The 21,895-nt window shown below is 42.6% G+C and overlaps 1 protein-coding gene across 1 annotated transcript in view; it reads left to right on the top strand.

Annotated features, from left to right (window-relative positions):
* The window catches only part of hibadhb (3-hydroxyisobutyrate dehydrogenase b), a 568,873-nt gene that overhangs the window by 2,682 nt on the left and 544,296 nt on the right, over positions 1-21,895 (top strand). The window contains exon 2 of the mRNA XM_068059347.1: positions 6,594-6,754. Coding sequence (XP_067915448.1) covers positions 6,594-6,754 — 161 coding nt within the window. The remainder of the gene's footprint in view (positions 1-6,593; positions 6,755-21,895) is intronic.

Here is a 21,895-nt window from a genome sequence, read left to right as displayed (position 1 = left end):
ATCGACTGTTGACATGCTGTTCTCCCTTCGTCAGATACAGGAGAAATGCCGCGAACAACAGATGCCCCTCTACGTTGCTTTCATTGATCTCACCAAAGACTTTGACCTCGTCAGCAGACGTGGTCTCTTCAGACTACTAGAAAAGATTGGATGTCCACCAAAGCTACTAAGTATCATCACCTCGTTCCATGACAATATGAAAGGCACAATTCAACATGGTGGCTCCTCATCAGACCCCTTTCCTATCCTGAGTGGCGTGAAACAGGGCTGTGTTCTCGAGCCCACACTTTTTGGGATTTTCTTCTCCCTGCTGCTTTCACATGCGTTCAAGTCCTCTGAAGAAGGAATTTTCCTCCACACAAGATCAGATGGCAGGTTGTTCAACCTTACCTGTCTTAGAGCGAAGACCAAAGTACAGAAAGTCCTCATCAGGGAACTCTTCTTTGCTGATGATGCTGCATTAACATCCCACATGGAAGAGTGTCTGCAGAGACTCATCAACAGGATTGCGGCTGCCTGCAACGAATTTGGCCTAACCATCAGCCTCAAGCAGAGGAATATCATGGGACAGGATGTCAGAAATGCTCCATCCATCAATATTGGCGACCACGCTCTGGAAGTGGTTCAAGAGTTCACCTACCTAGGCTCAACTATCACCAGTAACCTGTCTCTCGATGCAGAAATCAACAAGTGTATGGGAAAGGCATCCACTGCTATGTCCAGACTGGCCAAGAGAGTGTGGGAAAATGGCACACAGACATGGAACACAAAAGTCCGAGTGTATCAAGCCTGTGTCCTCAGTACCTTGCTCTGGGGCAGCGAGGCCTGGACAATGTATGTCAGCCAAAAGCAACGTCTCAACTCATTCCATCTTCGCTGCCTCCGGAGAATCCTTGGCATCAGGTGGCAGGACCGTATCTCCAACGCAGAAGTCCTCTTCTTTGGTTTGAGTCTAGCTTTGTTGCGCACCAGGGAGTGGTCAGTGTCACAGTCCGCACTCTGGAAGCTGCGTGTGATTTGGACACTGTTTATAGAGGCTTGCCTTGTGATGATGAGGTCCAGCTGGTTCCAACGACATGATCTTGGGTGACTCCATGAAACCTGGTGACAGGGTTTAATATGAAAGAACGAGTTGGTGATGCAGAGGTTGATAGGTACACAACTCCAGACATCATAATTTGCTATATGTGCAACACTATTTAAGAATGCCAGTTATTAATGCATTATACTTCTTACCTGCAACTGAAATTCATGAACATTTTATAGTTTACAAAGATCCAAATCGAACAATTAAGCTCTGACTTAAATGTGTCTAAGTTACATAAATGTATTCTAGTAGAATAATGCGTTGAACATTTAGTACTATAAAACTGCTGTTATTATAAACCTGCATATCATCTGACTTGCCATGAGCAACACTATAGGAAATAATCACTGTGTCACACTGTTAAAGGTGCAAAAGAAAGTACCCAGTATTTTAATGCTGGGTGTTTGTGGCAATCCACCTGAAAATAGTGAATGCATTTCAATCTCTAAAGTTTCCTGGTCATACAGTGATTAAACTGGCTCACCTCAGCCTCTAAAATAAAAGCAAAATACTGCGGATGCTGGAAATCTGAAACAAAAACAAGAAATGCTGGAATCACTCAGCAGGTCTGGCAGCATCTGTGGAAAGAGAAGCAGAGTTAACGTTTCGGGTCAGTGACCCTTCTTCGGAACTGTTCCGAAGAAGGGTCACTGACCCGAAACGTTAACTCTGCTTCTCTTTCCACAGATGCTGCCAGACCTGCTGAGTGATTCCAGCATTTCTTGTTTTTGTGTCACCTCAGCCTCTGTTTACTTAAATAGTTTGACTTATTTTAAATATTTGTATATATGAAAGTCTTGCAGCTATTGTATTTCCATCACATTTCACATGTTATGTTCTGTTACAGCTGGAAAGCAATCTAAGAAAATGGAAGGACAAGTTCTTCATCCTGTGTTCTTCTGACTTGGAACTGAAACTTGGCGCAGTGGTTAGCACCGCAGCCTCACAGTTCCAGCGACCCGGGTTCGGTTCTGGGTGCTGCCTGTGCGGAGTTTGCAAGTTCTCCTTGTGACTGGGTGGGTTTCCTCTGGGTGCTCCGGTTTCCTCCCACATGCTAAAGACTTGCGGGTTGATAGGTAAATTGGCCATTGTAAAAATTGCGCCGAGTGTAGGTAGGTGGTAGGAGAATTGAGGGAAGGTGGGGATGTGAGAGGGAAAAATGGGATTAATGTCGGATTAGTATAAATGGGTGGTTGTTGGTCGGCACAGACTCGTTGGGCCGAAGGGCCTGTTTCAGTGTTGTATCCCGCTATGACTCTATAAGGAATTTACTGATCTGTAATTAACCTCAATATTTTACAAGCAGTTACGATTCCCATAGAGTACTTGGGCCTTCAAGGGACAGGTTAGAAGAATACAAGATGAAATGCTTGGCTTAATATTTTCAATGTGACCATGATCCCAATGTCAGGCTACAATAAGCGCAAGTCTTTTTTTCTTCTTGCCCACCGCGGGACATTAGTCTGGATGAAAGCAATCAAGCCTTTGATTTCAAAATGCAGAGCAATTACACATTTTAGCCTAAGACAACACACAACTTCAGTAGCAGCATACTGGATGGTGTATCACGTGGAATACTATTCCTGCACTGAGACAGAAAATATTCCTGCATCACAGGGGGCCCACTAAAATCTTGGTTCTAACTTGGCAGCTGGGTCTTGCTGAGAGGGTTGTTCAGGCTGCAGATTTCTCCCAAACTGTACACAGTTGTGAGGATTGTAAATCTTGTTGGTTGCAAAATTCTCCCTCCTCTAACCCCCAGAAGAGGATTTCATCAAATGGCTGGATAAAATGTGCAGCTGAAATGAATGCTGACCAAGGTTAAAAGTGTAAGAGCACTTACTAAGTTTAGAAACAATGTAAAAATCTGGATGAAGAACTTTGATTTATGTTGTTATAAAGTTCAGCTTCAGCTGTCAGAGTAACAGCAATGATGCTGTTATATTGGTCAGCCAATGGGGGACTGTTTGCTCTCCCCTTTTAAATTTTGTGTTCAACCAAGCACACTTACCGGCCAGTGTAACTATACAAAAAATCAGTCTGTTAAAATGCCATTTTTTCCTTGACGTGCTTGTCTGCTGCAGAGGGAGAAGAAAATGATGGGCTCAATTTGACTTCTTATACAATTATTTTTCATGGTGAGAATGCAGATTTTAATAGGCAAATATCCTTGATAAACAGAAAACTATAGCTTCAGTATCGTTAACAAAATAGTTTGAATTGTCATCTCAATTAGGTGTGTTGCTTTGTGTTGTCTTGTCTCAGTGAGAGCAATCTACTTTGGACTCCAGGACTTGAACGTAAAATTTAGGCTGACATTCCAGTCCACTGATGGTATACTACAACGTTCGAAATGCTGTCTTTTGCATGAGACATTAACTTGAGGTCCATTTACCTGTATCAGTGCTTCATGTGGCTGTTGAAGATCTTATGACACTGCAAGAAGTGTGTTCGCCCCCATTCCTCCTTTTAATCAGCACCATCAAAATAGATTAACTGGTCATCTGTCTGTCTAATTTTATTTGTGGAACATTGCTGACTGGCTGCCATATTAGTTACTGTACTTTAAAAGTATTGTTTGAGAGTCGCTTTGGGATATCAGAGACGTAGGCCTTTATGCAATGAGATTTGTCTGTCGGGATAGTGCTCTTGAACTGCAGAAATCGAAAGCAGAACCACAGAGTACATTTTCCCAGCTCAATTTAATAAATTACTATTTAATTAGGTGAAGCACAAAAATGATATAAACTCTTTAAAACAATGGATTGGGCTCCGGCAGTACCTGTTTTGTCTTAGTTTGGGTATCTTAGACTGAGTGACTTCCACATATACTTTAATTCTTAACAGTATTGCCAAAATGTGGTGAAACAGTTTGCAATTACATGCTTTAAAAAAAAAAGGTTGAGTGGCTGTAATATTCTAGTGGCATTGCTACTGTGTCATATTATGTGACTTATATACTGTAGAGAGCTTTTCCCCTGGTGTTATGTGACTAGTTACTGTTCGATCCCTTCTCATCCTCTTCCCCTAGTATCTAACCTGGGACCAGTTATCCCTTTGCCTTCCTACTCATGAGTTGCGAGATGAGGAACTAAAATGATGGATATTTTGGTTTTCAGTGTTTCTAAGAACCGTACTTATTTTTATTGGAGAAAAGATTGAGAAGTGGTGTAATGTATTTGGTCGTCTTATAATGACCGAGGGTTTCTGTAAACAGCCTATTTAACTTGGCAGCTAATCTTAGGCTATGGAAAAAGCATATGAAATTAGTGAACCTTGAGTGAGTCTAGAACAGCAGTGTCCAAACTTTTGTTTCTATGAGGGTCACTTAGATACATACTATGGATCCTTGCAGGCTGTATATATTTTTTAAATCAGTATTCTGTTTAACTTGTATATATCTCAAGCTATAGATAGTGACAGAGCTTGTTGTAGTGACTTGAATATTTATTTATCAATGAAGCAATAGCCTGTCCAACAGGAGACAATCCCCTTGACAATCAACGGCATTACCATTGCTGAATCCCACACCATCAACAACCTGGGAGTTACCATTGACCAGAAACTTAACTGGGTCAGCCATATAAATATGTGGCTACAAGAGCAGGTCAGAAGCTGGGAATTCTGCAGTGAGCAACCCACCTCCTGACTCCCTAAAGGCTGTCCACCATCTGCAAGACACAAGTCAGGAGGGTGGTGGGATACTGTCCACTTGCCTGGATGAGTGCAAGCTCCAACCAAGTGAGAAGCTTGACACTATGCAGGACAAAGCAGCCGGCTTGATTGGCTCCCCATCTACCACCTTAAACATTCACTCCCTCCACCATTTGCGCACAGTGGCAGCAGTGTGTATCATCTACAAAATGCACTGCAGCAATTCGCCAAGCCTCGTTCGACTGCACCTTTCAAGCTCGCGACCTCCACCTCCTAGAAGGACAAGGGCAGTAGAGGCATGGGAACTCCACCACCTGCAAGTTCTCCTCCAAGTCACACATCATCTTGACTTGGACCTCTATCGCCATTCCTTCACTGTCACTGGGTCTAAAACCTGGAACTCTCTTCCTAATCATAAACTATAGAAAAAGAGTATGCGATTAGTGAGTCTAGAACAGCAGTGCCCAAACTTTTTTTCTGAGGGCCACTAAGATACAGACCAAATACGTTACACCATTTCTCAATCTTTTCTCCAATAAAACGAAGTACAGTTTTGTGAAGCTCAAGACCAAAATATCAGAAAAATTTTAATTCCTCTCCTCTCAACTCATGAGTAGGAATAATCTAAAGCAAATTAATCACACAAAAGGGAAAATATATATTGTAAAATTTTAAGCAAACCAGCAGTGGGTGTACCTACATAGATGGACTGCAGCGGTTCAAGAAGGCAGCTCACCACCATGTTCTCCAGGGCAATTGGATATGGGCAACAAATGCTTGCCTTGCCAGTGGCACTCACATTCATGAACAAACACAAAAAAAAACTAAGAACCATCTTTTCCCAACTCTAAAAGTCCACATAATTCAAACAGGGCAAAGCAGGAAGTAAGAAATATAGCATAATTAACAGAGGTTGCCGGGATTTCTTGGGTCAGTTTGCTCGAGCTCATGGGCCGCACTATCGGCTGTGGATTAGAGATTGGGATTTTTTTTCTGCACAGTGCGGTTGATAAAGAACAAATTCCCAGAAGAAGTGGTGTGTTCTGCTGATTAACTCCTTTTTAAAGGACTGGGAAAATATGGGATTGACAGTTATAGGGACATGCATAGACTTGGATGATTGAATACTTTGGAAGTGCTAGGATTGTGTATGACTCACTATAGAAATGAACAGAATGGTAAGTGTAAGTTGTCACGTTGGATGATTTGAAATTGGTTAACTTAGCATAAATAAGAAGTCGACTTGCACCTTCCCAATCTCTGAGGCTTACTACTACTTTAGGCAGTAGCCCTATGCGAACAAAGCCAACCACATAAATTTTTTCATCTCATCATACGCCAACTTTTTTTGTAAGCTCAGTTGATAGCACTCTCGCCTGAGTCACAAGGTTCCGGGTTCAAGTTCCACTGCGGGACTTGAGCACAAAAATCAAGGCCGACGCTACACTGCAGTACTGAGAGTATGCTGTACTCTCGGAAGTGTCGTCTTTCAGATGAGACATTAAACTGAGGCCCCATCTACCTGCTCTGGTGGATGTAAATGATCCCATGGCACTATTTCGAAGAAGAGCATGGGAGTTATCCCTCGTGTCTTGGCCAATATATATCCCTCAATCAACATCACAAAAAGAGATAACTTGATCATTATCACATTGCTGTTTGTGGGAGTTTGCTGTGTGTAAAATTGATTCCTAGGTTTCCTGTCATTGCAGCAGTGACTACACTTAAATAGTACTTAATTGGCTGTAAAGTGCTTTCAGATGTCCGGTAGTCTTTTTTAAACTTTGAATGTAAAATGGCAAAATATGAAATGCACAACTCTGTCATTGTTAAAAATGATTGGTCTAAATAGTGTCTTCCAGATCAATGGCCTCGAAAGCCCCAGTGGGATTTGTTGGGCTGGGCAACATGGGTAATCCAATGGCAAAGAATCTCATAAAGCATGGCTATCCCATTATTGCTGCCGATGTCTTCCCAGAGTCGTGCAAAGAAATACAGGATTTAGGAGCACAGGTAATTAGATACTATTTCATTTTAATGAATCATGTTTATTGGGACAATCGGAAGCAAATCACCTTTTCTCCTTCTGTTTTGTGATTCAGTTCCTATTTCACACTATGAATCAATTGTTACTGTAAATAGAGTAAGACAAACCACCAGGCCTGGATGGATTTCGTACAACAGTATTTAAAAAGCTGGCTAGCTAAATCACTGGTGTCTTTGCCCCTTATTTTTCGGGTATCTGTACAAATGGGGTAGTGCCTGAGGTTTGGAAAGTGACTAACATAACACCAATCTTAAAAAGGATCATATCGAGAGCCTGACATTTATTGTGGTTGAAGTATTAGAAGGCATCCCAAAACCAGATTTGTTTAGGTGGGTGGTGGGGTAGTATTTGAATGGAAGCTGTGATTTCTGTGACATTTCATATACTTTGGTACAGACTGTGGAACTTTGTTTAGGATGTGTTTTGCATTTTGTTCGAGGTTAGCTTACATTTAATTCTTTCCACTCAAAGAAATAAGGAACGACAATTTAGAGGAACAGTACTGTTTAAAAGGAAAAGATTATTGTCCTCAAAAGAAATTCTCTGCTTATCCTTCACCAAAGGACCATGACTTCCTGGAATACTGTTACACAATTGCTAGACGACCTCAAAGTTGACCAAATGATAGTTCTTCATGTGTGAGCATGGACTCTGATAGCTAGAAGGCAATTTAATCATGGGGTGCATCATTCAATATCAACAAGTGTACACTTAGAAGCAGTGGTTATTTGATAGTAAGTCATCTGGTTTGATTGTGATTACAATGTGTTGTCCTGGCTTACTCTATCATCCATCACAGAAGGAGACCATTCGGCCCATCATGCTTATGCTGGCTATTTGGGAAGAGCTGTCCAAATAGTTTCTCGCCCCTGCTCTTTCCCCAAAGCCCTGCAGTTTTCTTCAAGTATTTATCCAATTCACTTTTGAAAGTTACTGTTGAATATGTTTCCACCACTATTTCAGACAGTGCATTCCAGATCACCACAACTCCCTGTGCAAAAACATTCTCCTCATCTCATCTCTCTGGCTCTTTTGAAAATTGTTACGAGGATTTCTATTTTTTGTATTAAAACTTGGGATTCTATATTCTTAAAGATAGAAAAGGATTTCAGTGGACATTGAGATATCTGAACTTTATGGATGTTTTTGAAAGGAAGTTCAACAAAAGTTGAACTGCTAAACAAGAACTGAAAAGCAGGTAATTTCAAGGAAACCAGCAGAGGGTTGACCTCAGAGCTACCTTCTGTTGTGATGAGAGAATTTATGACTTGGTACCTGACTTGTTTCTGGAATATTTTGGTTTCATTTTTGAACTTTAAAAGCCAGTGGGTTTCGTCAAAAGCAGTCAATTGGAATTTGATTTGGACCTGCCAGAAGATAAGAACCAGAAAAGTATTACCTCTCTTTGAAGAATCTTTGCTCTTGCAAAGCAAAAGCTTGTGGTGCTGTTGCCTCCTGCATTTTTGAAAAAATCCTGAATTTGCAGAAATCTTGCATTTAAAAAAAAAAAGACTTTTGCATCGAAGGTGAGAACTGACACCTGTTGCTACACCCCTGATGGAAGACCTATGTGAAGTCTTCAACAGTTGAATTTCTTTGAACACCTACTCATCACAGACTGTTAATCAACCTCAACTTTGGAACACCTCACCAAACTAAAGAACTTCCTTCCAGATCATTACAGTCTAATTTTTTTAAATTCCTTTTATTCCTATGAAAGAGCTGTAAACCAAAATCCCTTTTTTCCCTGTTAACCGGTTTTTGGATGTATGTGCGTATGTATATGTATATTCACTAAAACTTCAACATTCAGTGCGCTTTCTGGTGGAAATGTTGTACCTTTCCCCCAGGAAGAGAGTTTGGGTTGTTCCTGTATTTTGCCTGCCTCACTTGAGGAATATGAAGTTACTTTTCCTTCTGACAATAAGTTCCTATAACTTATTCGCAACCCCTACACAGATTGTTTTTTGTATTTGGTTTTACAGCTGCCGTCAAAGCTACAGCCTGATCTGCTGCGCTCAGTCACAGCCCCTTTCTCTGCATTAACTTTGTGTACCCCAACAAGTCCTATGGGTATCCCTCACAATTTCCAGTATTATGAACAAAGATGTCCCACTTTGTGACACTGATAATACTTAGGCTTGCAGATCTCACTTCCGCCCTCAGCATTTTCCTTTCTGACCTAAGGAGGGGATCCTGGGGCGTTGCCAGCTGTACCTTCCTGTCCCCAACTACTTGCCTTACTTTCACTCTCCCACCTTCTATCCTACTCGGGTTTTTGGGGAGGACGGACAAAGGGTTTGGGCTTATTCACAAGCTCAAAATCATCGATTTCCACTGCCTCTCTGGACCTTGAAACCTTTTGCTTCTCTATGTGAGCTTTCACTACTGAATGGAGTGAATTTTTAAATTCTTCCAGGGGAATTAGTTCAGCAAGGTTCTCATACATGGTTTCCATCTTTAGTGCCCATATCCAATGACCAAAATTAATTTGCTTTACCCTCTTAAATTCTAGTTAAGTCTGCCCAGCCAATCTTCGGAGTTTCCGAAACTTCTGTTGGTAAGGTTCGGGGCAAACTGATACGCAGCGAGAATAGGCTTTTTTGCCATCTCAATCTGCAGAAGCCTCTTCAGAAAGCATGGCATAAACTTTTTCATGAGCTCTGTCCATTAACCTACTTTGCATAAGCAGTGCTCAACCTTCCTTTGGTCATGTCATTTGTCATGCAGGACCCCACCTGCCAAGAATGAGGCACACATATTTTGCTACATGGGCATTAAATTTTAAAATTGTTGCTGGGAGGAAGGCCTATTACAAGAGGTTGCCAAGCTCCTGGCTGAAAAAACTTTTTTTATACTAGCCGACAGTGTTGGGAAAAAGGAACTAGTCCCTGCCCCAATACATAGAAGAGACCTGGTCAAACCAGTCGGTCACGTGACCACCTGCTGGCCAACTAGGCGAGTTTGAAATTGGAGAAACAGAATTTGAACTCAAAGCTGTTTGCTCCTGGATTGAGAACATCTCTCTCCTGTCTGCCCTCATCTCACCAGCTTTGAAATTCACTGAAAACATATGAACCCCGAGAGAGAAAAGTCTCCTACAGTGAACAAGGTTTAAGAAGATTACTGGACCCCCAACGAAAAGCAAGATCCTCCTATAATCAAGGACTACAGCGAGCTCGAAGCACAGTAACAAAAACCCCTCTTCAGAGATTGCCTCAAACCTCTCTACTTATTTTTTTCTTATGCTCTTTTCTGTCTCTATTTGCATATGTGTATCATGTATGCATGCTAGCATGGGCGCGGCGTGTATCTGTAGGCGTTAACCAAATTAGAGTTTAAGTTTTTAATAAATTTCACTTTTCTTTAAACCTAAGAAAGCCTGTTTGTGCTCATTTCTTTGCCTTATAATTGGAAAGCGGTGAACAAGGATTCACCAAGGGGGAGCTCAAAACACAGTTTACCCCGTATCCTTAGACTATGACCCCTGATTCAGGACTCCCCCACCATTGGGAACATCCATCCTGCATCTACCCTGTCAAGTCCTGTTAGAATTTTATAGGTTTCTGTGAGATCCCCCCTCACTCTTCTGAACTCCAACGAATATAATCCTAACCGACTCAATCTCTCCTCATACGTCAGTCCCGCCATCCCAGGAATCAGTCTGGTAAACCTTCGCTGCACTCCCTCTATAGCAAGAACATCCTTCCTCAGATAAGGAGACCAAATCTGCATACAGTATTCCAGGTGTGGCCTCACCGAGGCCCTGTATAATTGCAGCAAGACATCCCCCTGCTCCTGTACTCGAATCCTCTCGCTATGAAGGCCAACATACCATTTGCCCTTTTTACCGCCTGTTGCATGCTTACCTTCAGCAACTGGTGTACGAGAACACCCAGGTCTCATTGCATATTCCCTTCTGTTTATAGCTGTTCAGATAATTTGCCTTGCTGTCTTTGCTACCAAAATGGATAACCTCACATTTATCCACATTATACTTCATCTGCCATGCATTTGCCCACTCACTCAACTTATCCAAATCACCCTGAAGCCTCTCTGCATCCTCCTCACAACTCACCCTCCCGCCCAGTTTTGTGTCATCTGCAAATTTGGAGATATTACATTTAGTTTCCTCATCTAAATCATTAATATATATTGTGGATAGCTGGGGTCCTAGCACCGATCCCTGCGGTACCCCACTAGTCACTGCCTGCCATTCGGAAAAAGACCCGTTTATTTCTACTCTTGGTTTCCTGTTCGCCAACCAATTTTCTATCCATCGCAATACACTACCCCCAACCCCATGCGCTTTAATTTTACATGCTAACCTATTATGTGGGACTTTTTCGAAAGCCTTCTGAAAGTCCAAATAAACCACATCCACTGGTTCCCCCTCATCAACTCTACTAGTTACATCCTTGAAGAATTCTAGTAGATTTGTCAAGCATGATTTCCCTTTCGTAAATCCATGCTGATTCTGTCTGATTCTATCACTGTTCTCCAAGTGCTCTGCTATAAAATCTTTGATAATGAACTCTAGAATTTTCCCGACTCCTGACATCAGACTGACAGGTCTATAATTCCCTATTTTCTCTCAGCCTCACTTTTTCAATAGTGGGGTTACATACTCCAATCTGTAGGAACTGTTCCAGAGTCTATAGAATCTTGGAAGATGACCACCAATGCATCCACTGTTTCTAGGGCCACTTCCTTAAGTACTCTGGGATGTAGATTATCAGACCCTGGGGGATTTATCGGCCTTCAATCTCCTCAATTTCCCCAACACCGTTTCTCTACTAATACTGATTTCCTTCAGTTCCTCCCTCTCACTAAACCCTATGTTCCCCAACATCTCTGGTATGTTATTTGTAACCTCCTTTGTGAAGACAGAACCAAAGTACGATTTAGTTGGTCAACCATTTCTGTGTTCCCCATAATAAATTCCCCTGTTTCTGACTGTAAGGGACCTACATTTGTCTTCACCAATCTTTTTCTCTTCACATACCTATAGAAACTTTTACAGTCAGTTTTTTTTGTTCCCCGCAAGCTTGCTCTCATACTTTATTTTCCCCTTCTTAATCAATCCCTTGGTCCTCCGTTGCTGAATTGTAAACTGCTCCCAATCCTCAGGTCTGTTGTTTTTTCTGGCGAATTTGTATGCCTCTTCCTTGGATCTAATGCTATCTCTAATTTCCGTTGTAAGCCATGGTTTGGTTACCTTTCCCGTTTTACTTTGGCGCCAGACAGGAATAAACAATTGTTGCAGCTCATCCATGCACTCTTTTAAATGTTTGCCATTGCCTATCCACTGTCATCCCTTGAAGTACTGTTTCCCAATCCATCATAGCCAACTCGCACCTCATACCTTCGTAGTTTCCCTTATTAAGATTCAGGACCCGAGTCTCCTAATCAACGATGCCACTCTCCATCTTGATGAAGAATTCTATCATATTATGGTCACACATCCCCAGGGGGTCTCGCACAACTAGATTGTCAATTATTCCTCTCTCATTACACAATATCCAGTCTAGGATAGTTGGTTCCTCAACGTATTGGTCCAGAAAACCATCCCGTATACACTCCATGAATTCCTCCTCTACGGTATTGTGACTAATTTGATTTGCCCAATCTACATGCAGATTAAAGTCACCCATAATTACAGATGTTCCTTTATCGCATGCATCTCTAATTTCCTGTTTAATGCTCAGCTCTAACCATACAGATTCCACATTGTCAGAGCTAATATCTTTCCTCACTATTGCATTAATTTCCTCTTTAACCAGCAATGCAACTCCACCACCTTTTACCTTTTGTCTGTCATTCCTAAATACTGATCATTTCCCATCCCTGGTCACCCTGCAGCCATGTCTCTGTAATCCCGACTATATCATACCCATTTACATCTATTTGCCCATTTAATTCATCCACTTTATTGCGTATGCTCCGTGCGTTAAGGCACAAAGCCTTAAGGCTAGTCTTTTTAACATTACCTGTCCCCTTCCCGCTATTTTTCACTGTGGCCCTGTCTGATTCTGGCCCTTGATTTCTCTGTCCATCGCTTTTCTTATTCCCCTTACTGTCTTGTATTCTTGTCCTTGATTCCCCCCTCCGCTGACTCCTTGCAAAGGTTCCCATCCCCCTGCCATTTTAGTTTAAACCCTCCGCAACCACTCTATCAAATGCTTCCCAGGACATCAGTCCTGGGCTAGATTCAGATTCTTCCTGATCAGAATGTTCCCTGGAATCAACACCACCCTGTTAGCCTAGTTCTATCTCTCAATTTGAATTCCCTTGCTTCTTTTTCACTATCTCTCTGAAATGCTCTTTTTTCCCTTGTTCAAATTCAAGTTTTTACATTGTCAATTCTTTTACAGCCTCATTTTTAAAAATTCTATTTCTTTTTCTGTTGCTTGCTCAAGCTTTTTCAGTTGGAACTGAATTTTAGTTAATCCAACTGCAACATCTTCTGACTTACTGTCTTTTTCTTTCAATTTCAAACAGAGTCATAGAGAGATACAGCACTGAAACAGGCCCACCGGGTCTGTACCGACCATCATTTATACTAATCCTACATTAATCCCATATTCCATACCACATCCCCACCTTCCCTTAATTCTCCTACCACCTACCAATACTAGGGGCAATTTACCATGGTCAATTTACCTATCAACCTGCAAGTCTTTGGCTGTGGGAGGAAACCAGAGCACCCGGAGGAAACCCACGTGGTCACAGGGAGAACTTGCAAACCCCACACAGGCAGTACCCAGAACTGAACCCGAGTCGCTGGAGCTGTGAGGCTGCGGTGCTAACCACTGAGCCGCTAACCACTGCGCCACCCTAAGTCATAGTCATAGAGTTATACAGCACAGAAACAGGCCCTTCGGCCCATCATGTCTGTGCTGGCCATCAAGCACCTATCTAGTCTAATCCCATTTTCCAGCACTTGGTCCGTAGCCTTGTATGCTATGGCGTTTCAAGTGTTCATCTAAAGACTTCTTAAATGTTGTGAGGGTTCCTGCCCCTACCACCCCTTCAGGCAGTGTGTTCCAGATTCCAACAACCCTCTGGGTGAAAATCTTTTTCCTCAGATCTCCTCTAAACCTCCTGCCCCTTATCTTAAATCTATGCCCCCTGGTTATTGACATCTCTGCTAAGGGAAACAGTTTCTTCCCATCTACCCTTTCTATGCCCCTCATAATTTTGTCTTCCTCAATCATGTCCCCCCTCAGCCTTCTCTGCTCTGAGGAAAACAACCCTAGCCTATCCAGTCTCTCTTCATAGCTGAAATTCTTCAGCCCAGGCAACATCCTGGTGAATCTCCTCTGCACCCTCTCTGGTGCAATCATATCGTTCTTGTAGTGTGACAACCAGAACTGTACACAGTACTCCTCCAACTGTGGCCTGACTAGCATTTTATACAGCTCCATCATAACCTCCTTGCTCTTGCATTTATTAGCCGAGGCATAGAATATAAGTATCCCATATGCCTTCCTAACTACCTTATCTACCTGTGCTGCTGCCTTCAGTGATCTATGGACAAGTACACCAAGATCCCTCTGACCCGCTGTACTTCCTAGGGTCCTACTATCCACTATATATTCCCTTGTCTTGTTAGTCCTCCCAAAATTCATCACCCCAGACTTCTCAGGATTAAATTCCATTTGCCACTGCTCTACCCATCTATATCGTCCTGTAATCTAAGGCTTTCCTCCTCACTATTTACGACACCACCAATATTCGTGTCATCTGTGAGATCACTGATCATACCTCCGATATTCGTATCTAAATCATTAATATGTACTACAAACAGCAAGGGTCCCAGCACCGATCCCTGCGGTACACCACTGGTCACAGGCTTCCAGTTGCAAAAACAACCCTCAACCCATCACCCTCTGCCTCCTGCCAATTTGCCAAATTGCCCTGGATCCCATGGGCTTGTACCTTCTTACCCAATCTCCCATGTGGGACTATTACTTCAGTAATAGTATTCAGGGATGGTAGGGTGAAGGAACCTTGGATGACGAGATGTGGAACAGCTAGTCAAGAGGAAGAAGGAAGCTTACTTAAGGTTGAGGAAGCAAGAAATAGACAGGGCCCTAGAGGGTTACAAGGTAGCCAGGAAGGAACTGAAGAATGGACTGAGGAGAGCTAGAAGGGGACATGAAAAAGTCTTGGCGGGTAGGATTAAGGAAAATCCCAAGGCGTTCTACACTTATGTGAGGAACAAGAGAATGGCCAGAGTGAGGGTAGGGCCGATCAGGGATAGTGGAGGGAACTTGTGCCTGGAGTCGGAGGAGGTAGGGGAGGTCCTAAATGAATACTTTGCTTCAGTATTAACTAGTGAGAGGGATCTGGTCGTTTGTGAGGACAGCGTGGAACAGGCTGATATGCTCGAACAGGTTGAGGTTAAGAGGGAGGATGTGCTGGAAATTTTGAATGATATGAGGACAGATAAGTCCCCGGGGCCAGACGGGATATACCCAAGGATATTACGGGAAGCGAGGGAAGAGATTGCTGCGCCTTTGGCGATGATCTTTGCGTCCTCACTGTCCACTGGAGTAGTACCGGATGATTGGAGGGTGGCAAATGTTGTTCCCTTGTTCAAGAAAGGGAATAGGGATAACCCTGGGAATTATAGACCAGTCAGTCTTGCGTCGGTAGTGGGCAAATTATTGGAGAGGATTCTGAGAGACAGGATTTATGATTATTTGGAAAAGCATGGTTTGATTAGAGACAGTCAGCATGGCTTTGTGAGGGGCAGGTCATGCCTCAAGCCTTATTGAATTCTTTGAAGATGTGACAAAACACATTGATGAAGGAAGAGCAGTGGATGTGGTGTATATGGATTTTAGCAAGGCGTTTGATAAGGTTCCCCATGGTAGGGTCATTCAGAAAGTGAGGAGGCATGGGATACAGGGGAAGTTGGCTGTCTGGATACAAAATTGGCTAGCCCATAGAAGACAGAGGGTGGCAGTAGATGGAAAGTATTCAGCCTGGAGCTCGGTGACCAGTGGTGTTCCGCAGGGATTTGTTCTGGGACCTCTGCTCTTTGTGATTTTTATAAATGACTTGGATGAGGAAGTGGAAGGCTGGGTTAGCAAGTTTGCCGATGACACGAAGGTTGCTGGAGTTGTGGATGGTGTGGAAGGCTGTTGTAGGTTGCAACGGGACATTGACAGGATGCAGAGCTGGGCTGAGAAGTGGAAGATGGAGTTCAACCTGGAAAAATGTGAAGTGATTCATTTTGGAAGGTCGAATTTGAATGCAGAATACAGGCTTAAAGACAGGATTCTTGGTAGTGTGGAGGAACAGAGGGATCTTGGGGTCCATGTCCATAGATCGCTCAAAGTTGCCACCCAAGTTGATAGGGTTGTTAAGGCGTATGGTGTGTTGGCTTTCATTAACAGGGGGATTGAGTTTTAAGAGCCGCGAGGTTATGCTGCAGCTCTATAAGGCCCTGGTTCGACCACACTTGGAATATTGTGTTCAATTCTGGTCGCCTCATTATAGGAAGGATGTGGAAGCTTTAGAGAGGGTGCAGAGGAGATTTACCAGGATGCTGCCTGGACTGGAGGGCATGTCTTATGAAGAAAGGTTGAGGGAGCTAGGGCTTTTCTCATTGGAGCGAAGAAGGATGAGAGGTGACTTGATAGAGGGGGTACAAGATGATGAGAGGCATAGATAGAGTTGATAGTCAGAGACTTTTTCCCAGGGTGGAAAGAGCTATCACCAGGGGGCATAATTTTAAGGTGATTGGAGGAAGGTTATGGGGAGATGTCAGAGGTAGGTTCTTTACACAGAGAGTGGTGGGTGCGTGGAATGTGCTGCCAGCGGTGGTGGTAGAAGCAGATACATTAGGGACATTTAAGCGACTCTTGGATAGGTACATGGATGATAGTAGAATGAAGGGTAGGTAGTTAGTTTGATCTTAGAGTAGGTTAAAGTTTCGGCACAACATCGTGGGCTGAAGGGCCTGTACTGTGCTATACTGTTCTATGTTCTAAGTTCTATCTCTGCTTTTTAAGCACCTGATTTCAATTCTAACCCCAATTGTGCTGCCAAATCTTTTAGTTTGACCTTAGTTAAGATTCACAAGTCACTGAGGGATACATTCTCCTTCTCCAGAAAGGTTTCAGCATCTGCTACAGACAATCCGGTGGTGTAGACTTTACCCTACTACACAAGAAACCTAGTTCTTTTATTTTCCTCTTTCAATTATTATTACTCCACTTACAATTAAACATTATTGACATTGGATTTAATCCCGACAAGACCCCCCAATTAATATGTTAAGACTAAGGCTGGAGGAGAGCACTGTTAATTCAGTCCCACTTCTCCACAGGTCACAGCATATCAATAAATGTTCCCACTTACCAAAACAGCCAATTAGATACTCTATTTGTCCCCCAAAATAAAAGCACACCAAGTAGGTTTCTTTAATGAACAACAAAATTAACCGTTTATTATAAAACCAAGTCTTAACCAATAATGAAGTAAATATATACATGAATTGAGATATTAAAGCTCGTTATATTTTTTCCTAGCCCTTATCCACATGCACCTAACTTCTCCAATCTATCTTCATAACTGAAATTCCTCATCCCTGGAACCATTCTCGTGAATCTTTTCTGTACTCTCTCAATGCTCTCACATCTTTCATAAAGTGCGGTGCCCAGAACTGGACGCAATATTCCAACTGAGGCCAAACTAGTGTCTTATACAAGTTCAGCATAACTTCCTTGCTGTTGTACTCTATGCCCCTATTAATAAAGCCCAGGTTACGGTATGCTTTATTACCCACTCTGTCAACCTGTCCTGTCACCTTCAATGACATACACATATACACTTAGGTCCCTCTGCTTCTGCACCTCCTTTAGAACTGTACCCTTTATTTTATATTGGCTCTCCATGTTCATCCTACCAAAATGAATCACTTCACATTTCTCTGTATTGAACTTCATCTGCCACTTGTCTGCCCATTCCACCAACTTGTCTATGTCCTTTTGAAGTTCTGCACTATCTTCCTCACAGTTCACAATGCTTCCAAGTTTCATATCATCTGCCAACTTTGAAATTGTACCCTGTACACCAGGGTCTGGGTTATTAATGCATATCAGGAAAAGCAAGGCTCCCAACACTGATCCCTGGGAAACTTCACTGCAAACCTTCCTCCTGCCCAAAAAACATCCATTAACCACTCCTCTTTGTTTCCTGTCACTTAACCAATTTTGTATCCATGTTGCTACCGTCCCTTTTATTCTATGAGTTACAAGTTTGCTCACAAGTCTGTTGTGTGGCACTGCATCAAATGCCTTTTGAAAGTCCATGTACACCACATCAACAGCATTGCCCTTATCAACCCTCTGTTACCTCTTCCAAAAACTCCAAGTTAGTTAAACATGATTTTCTCTTAAGAAATCCATGCTGGCTTTCCTTAACTTGCATTTGTTCATGTGACTACCAACAAGAGGAAACATCCTCTCCACATCCACCTTGTCAAGACTGTTCAGGATCTTATAAACTTCAATCAATTCTCCCCTCGCTCTTCGAAACTCCAGTGAAAACAAGCCCAGTCTGTCCAACCTTTCCTCATAAGATAACCCGCTCATTCCAAGTATCAATCCAGTAAACCTGCTCTTCTGAACCGTCTCCAATGCATTTACATCCTTCCTTAAATAAGGAGACTAAAATTGCATACAGTATTTGAGATGTGGTCTCACAAATACCCAGTATAACTGAAGCGTAACATCCTCTCTTTTATTTTCAATTTCTCTCATAAATGATAGCATTCCATTTGCCTTCTTTATTACCTGCTGTACCTGCATAATAATTTTTTGTGACTCATGCACAAGAACACCTAGATCCCCCTGTACCCCAGAATTCTGCAGTCATTCTCCGTTTAAGTAATACCCTGCTTTTTTATTCTTCCTGTCAAAGTGAACAACTTCACATTTTCCCTTATTATACTCCATCTTCCAGATTTTTGCCCATTCACTCAACCTCTCTATATCGGTCTGCAACCTCCTTATGTCCTCTTCATTACATACTTTCCAACCTATCTTTGTGTCTTTTGCAAATTTAGCTACCATACCATCACTCTCCTCATCTAAGTCATTGATATAAATTGTAAAAAGTTGAGGCCCCTGCAGGACTCCGCTTGTCACATCCTGCCAATCAGAAAAGGGCCCAATTATGCATACTCTGTGTTCTGCCAGCCAGCCAATCTTCTATCCATGTTAATATGTTACTCACTACACCATGAGCTCCTACTTTGTGCAATAACCTTTTATGTGGCACCTTGTCAAATGCCTTCTGGAAATCCAAGTCCAGTACGTCAACGGGCTCCCCTTTATCCACAGCACATGTCGCTCCTTCGAAGAACTCCAACAAATTGTTTAAATATGATTTCCCTTTCACAAAACGATGCTGACTATTCCTGATTACCTTGAGTTTTTCCTAAGTGCCCAGCTATAACCTCCTTAATCGATTCTAACACCTTCCCCACAACAGTTATCAAACTAACAGGTGTATAGTTACCTGTTTTCTGCCTCCACCACAGCAACACCCCCCCTGCCCCCAAACTTCCTGAACAGAGGGGTTATATTTGCTACTTTCCAGTCTGATGAAACTTTTCCAGAATCTAGCGAATTAAAAAAAAATTAACACCAATGCATCTACTACATTGTTAGTCACCTCTTTTAAGACTCTAGGATGAAGTCCATCAGGACCCAGGGACTTGTCAGCCCGCAGCTCCATCAGTTTGTTGTTTGTAAGTTCATCAAGTTCCTCTCTTCCTTCCACCTCCCTGATTTACAGCTATTGCCGGAATGTTTTTTGTATCCTCTATAGTGAAGGCAGAAGCAAAATATTTGTTCATTGCATCCGCCATTTTCTTATTATCTACTGTTAGCTCCCCATTCTCTCTCTGGAGGACCCACACTCACTTTACTTTTTTCCTTTTTAAATACAAGTGGAAAGTCTTGCTATCTGTTTTTACATTTCTAGCTGGCTTCCTCTCATACTCTAATTTCTTTCTCTAGATTAACCTTTTCGTCATTCTCTGCCGTTCTTTATAGTCTGACCAATCATCTGAACTGCCACTCATCTTTGCACAATTATTTGCCTTTTCCACAGATGGTGGGTCCTCCTCTTAGATTTTTTCTTTATAGTAGGAATATATTTATTCTGAGCATTTGAAATATCCCCTTAATGTCTGCCACTGCTTCTGTCTTGATCGATTGCCAAGCCTACTAACCCAGTTCACTTCAACTAGCTCAGCTTTCATGTCTACATAGTTTCCCTTATTCAAGTTTAAAATACTAGTCTTAGGACCACTCTTCTCTCTTTCAAACTGGATGTAAAATTCAATCATGTTGTGTCGCTGCTACCTAGAGGTGCCTTTACTCTGAGGTCATTAATTAACCCTGTCACATTACACAATACCAAGTCTAATATAACCTGCTGTCTCATAGTTTTTTAGAACAGCACGTTCTGGAACCAATCTCGAAAGCATTCTATGAACTCCTCATCCAGGCTACTATTGCCAATCTGATTCTTCCAGTTTGTATGTAGATTAAAATCACCCATGATTATTGCCATCCCTTTGCCACTAGCATCCAATATTTCTTCTTGCATACTTTGTCTTAAATTGTGACTACTGTTTGGGGGCCTGTAGAAACTCCCACTAGTGACTCCTTTCCTGTACTATTCTTCTCCACCCAAACCAATTTGTCCATCCTGATCTCCTGAACCAAGGTCATCTCTAGCTATTGCACCATTGCCATCCTTGATTAACAGTGCTAACCCTCCACCTTTATCCGGCTTCCTATTCTTCTTGACTGTCACATTCCCCTCAATATTCAGGACCCAATCCTTGTCATTCTGCAGCCACGTCTCCATAATGGCTATCAGATCACATTTATTTACTTCAATGTGCTTCAGTTTGTCTACTTTGTTATGAATGCTACATGCATTCGGATACAGAGCCTTTCATTTTGTCTTTTTGTTTTCTTTGTAACATCTAGTCTCGACTGTTGGTGTGTTCTTAGGTTTTTTTCTCTGTCCCTTCCTTTCTCTGACCTTGGTTTCCCATATAACTATTCTGCTCTCCTGCCTTGAATCTACCCCTTGATTTGCTACATCTACTCAAGCTTGATCCCTCACAGCCCTTGTTTAGTTTAAAGTCCTCTCTACTTCCCTAGTTATATGGTTTGCTAGAACACTGGTCCCAGCACGGTTCAGGTGCAGACAGCCCCAACAGTACAGCCCCCACCTTCCCCAGTACTGGTGCCAGTGCCCCACGAACCGAAACCCACTTCTCCCACACCAGTCTTTGAGCCACGTATTTGTTTCTCTAATCTTATGTGCCCTCTGCCAATTGGCACGTGGCTCGGGTAATAATCCAGCAATTATTACCCTTGAGGTTCTGCTCTTCAACTTGATGCCTATCTCCTCATACTGTCTAAGCAGAACCTCTTTCCTAGTCCTTCCTATGTCGTTGGTTCCTATATGGACTACGACAACTGGATCCTCCCCCTCCCACTGTAAGTTCCTGTCCAGCCCTGAGCAAATGTCCTGAACCCTGGCATCGGGTAGGCAACACAGCCTTCTGGACTCTCACTCTCAGCTGCACAGAACAGTGTTAATCTCCCTCACTATATTATCCCTTCTTATCACTACATTCCTTTTTGTTCCCCCCACTTGAATGGCTTCCTGTACCACAGTGCCATGGCCAGTCTGCTTATCCACCTTGCAGACCTTGCTTTCATCTATACAGGTTGCGAGCACCTCAAACCTGTTTTGCAATTGCAAAGTCTGAGGCTCTTCCACTACTGTCTGCTCAGTCCCATTACCTGCCTCACTCACGGTCACAATCTCCTGTCCCTCATTGCTGACCAAAACAGATGACCCTGTTCTAAGAGGTGTGTGACCGTCTTCCGGAACAAAGTGTCCAGGTATTTCTTCCCCCTCCCTTATGTTGTGCAGTGTTTGCAGTTTGGCTTTGAGATCAGTAATCTTGATCCGCCATTCCTCTAGCTGCTTACACTTTCTGTAGACGTGTTTGTCCTGGATCGCCTTGGCATCCAAAAGCCCCCACATACCACTGC

This window comes from Heterodontus francisci, chromosome 2, assembly GCF_036365525.1.
Source record: "Heterodontus francisci isolate sHetFra1 chromosome 2, sHetFra1.hap1, whole genome shotgun sequence".
In the NCBI taxonomy this organism is placed as follows: Eukaryota; Metazoa; Chordata; class Chondrichthyes; order Heterodontiformes; family Heterodontidae; genus Heterodontus; species Heterodontus francisci.
The sequence above is the reverse complement of the archived record's forward strand: the minus strand, read 5'-3'. Positions and strand labels throughout refer to the sequence as shown.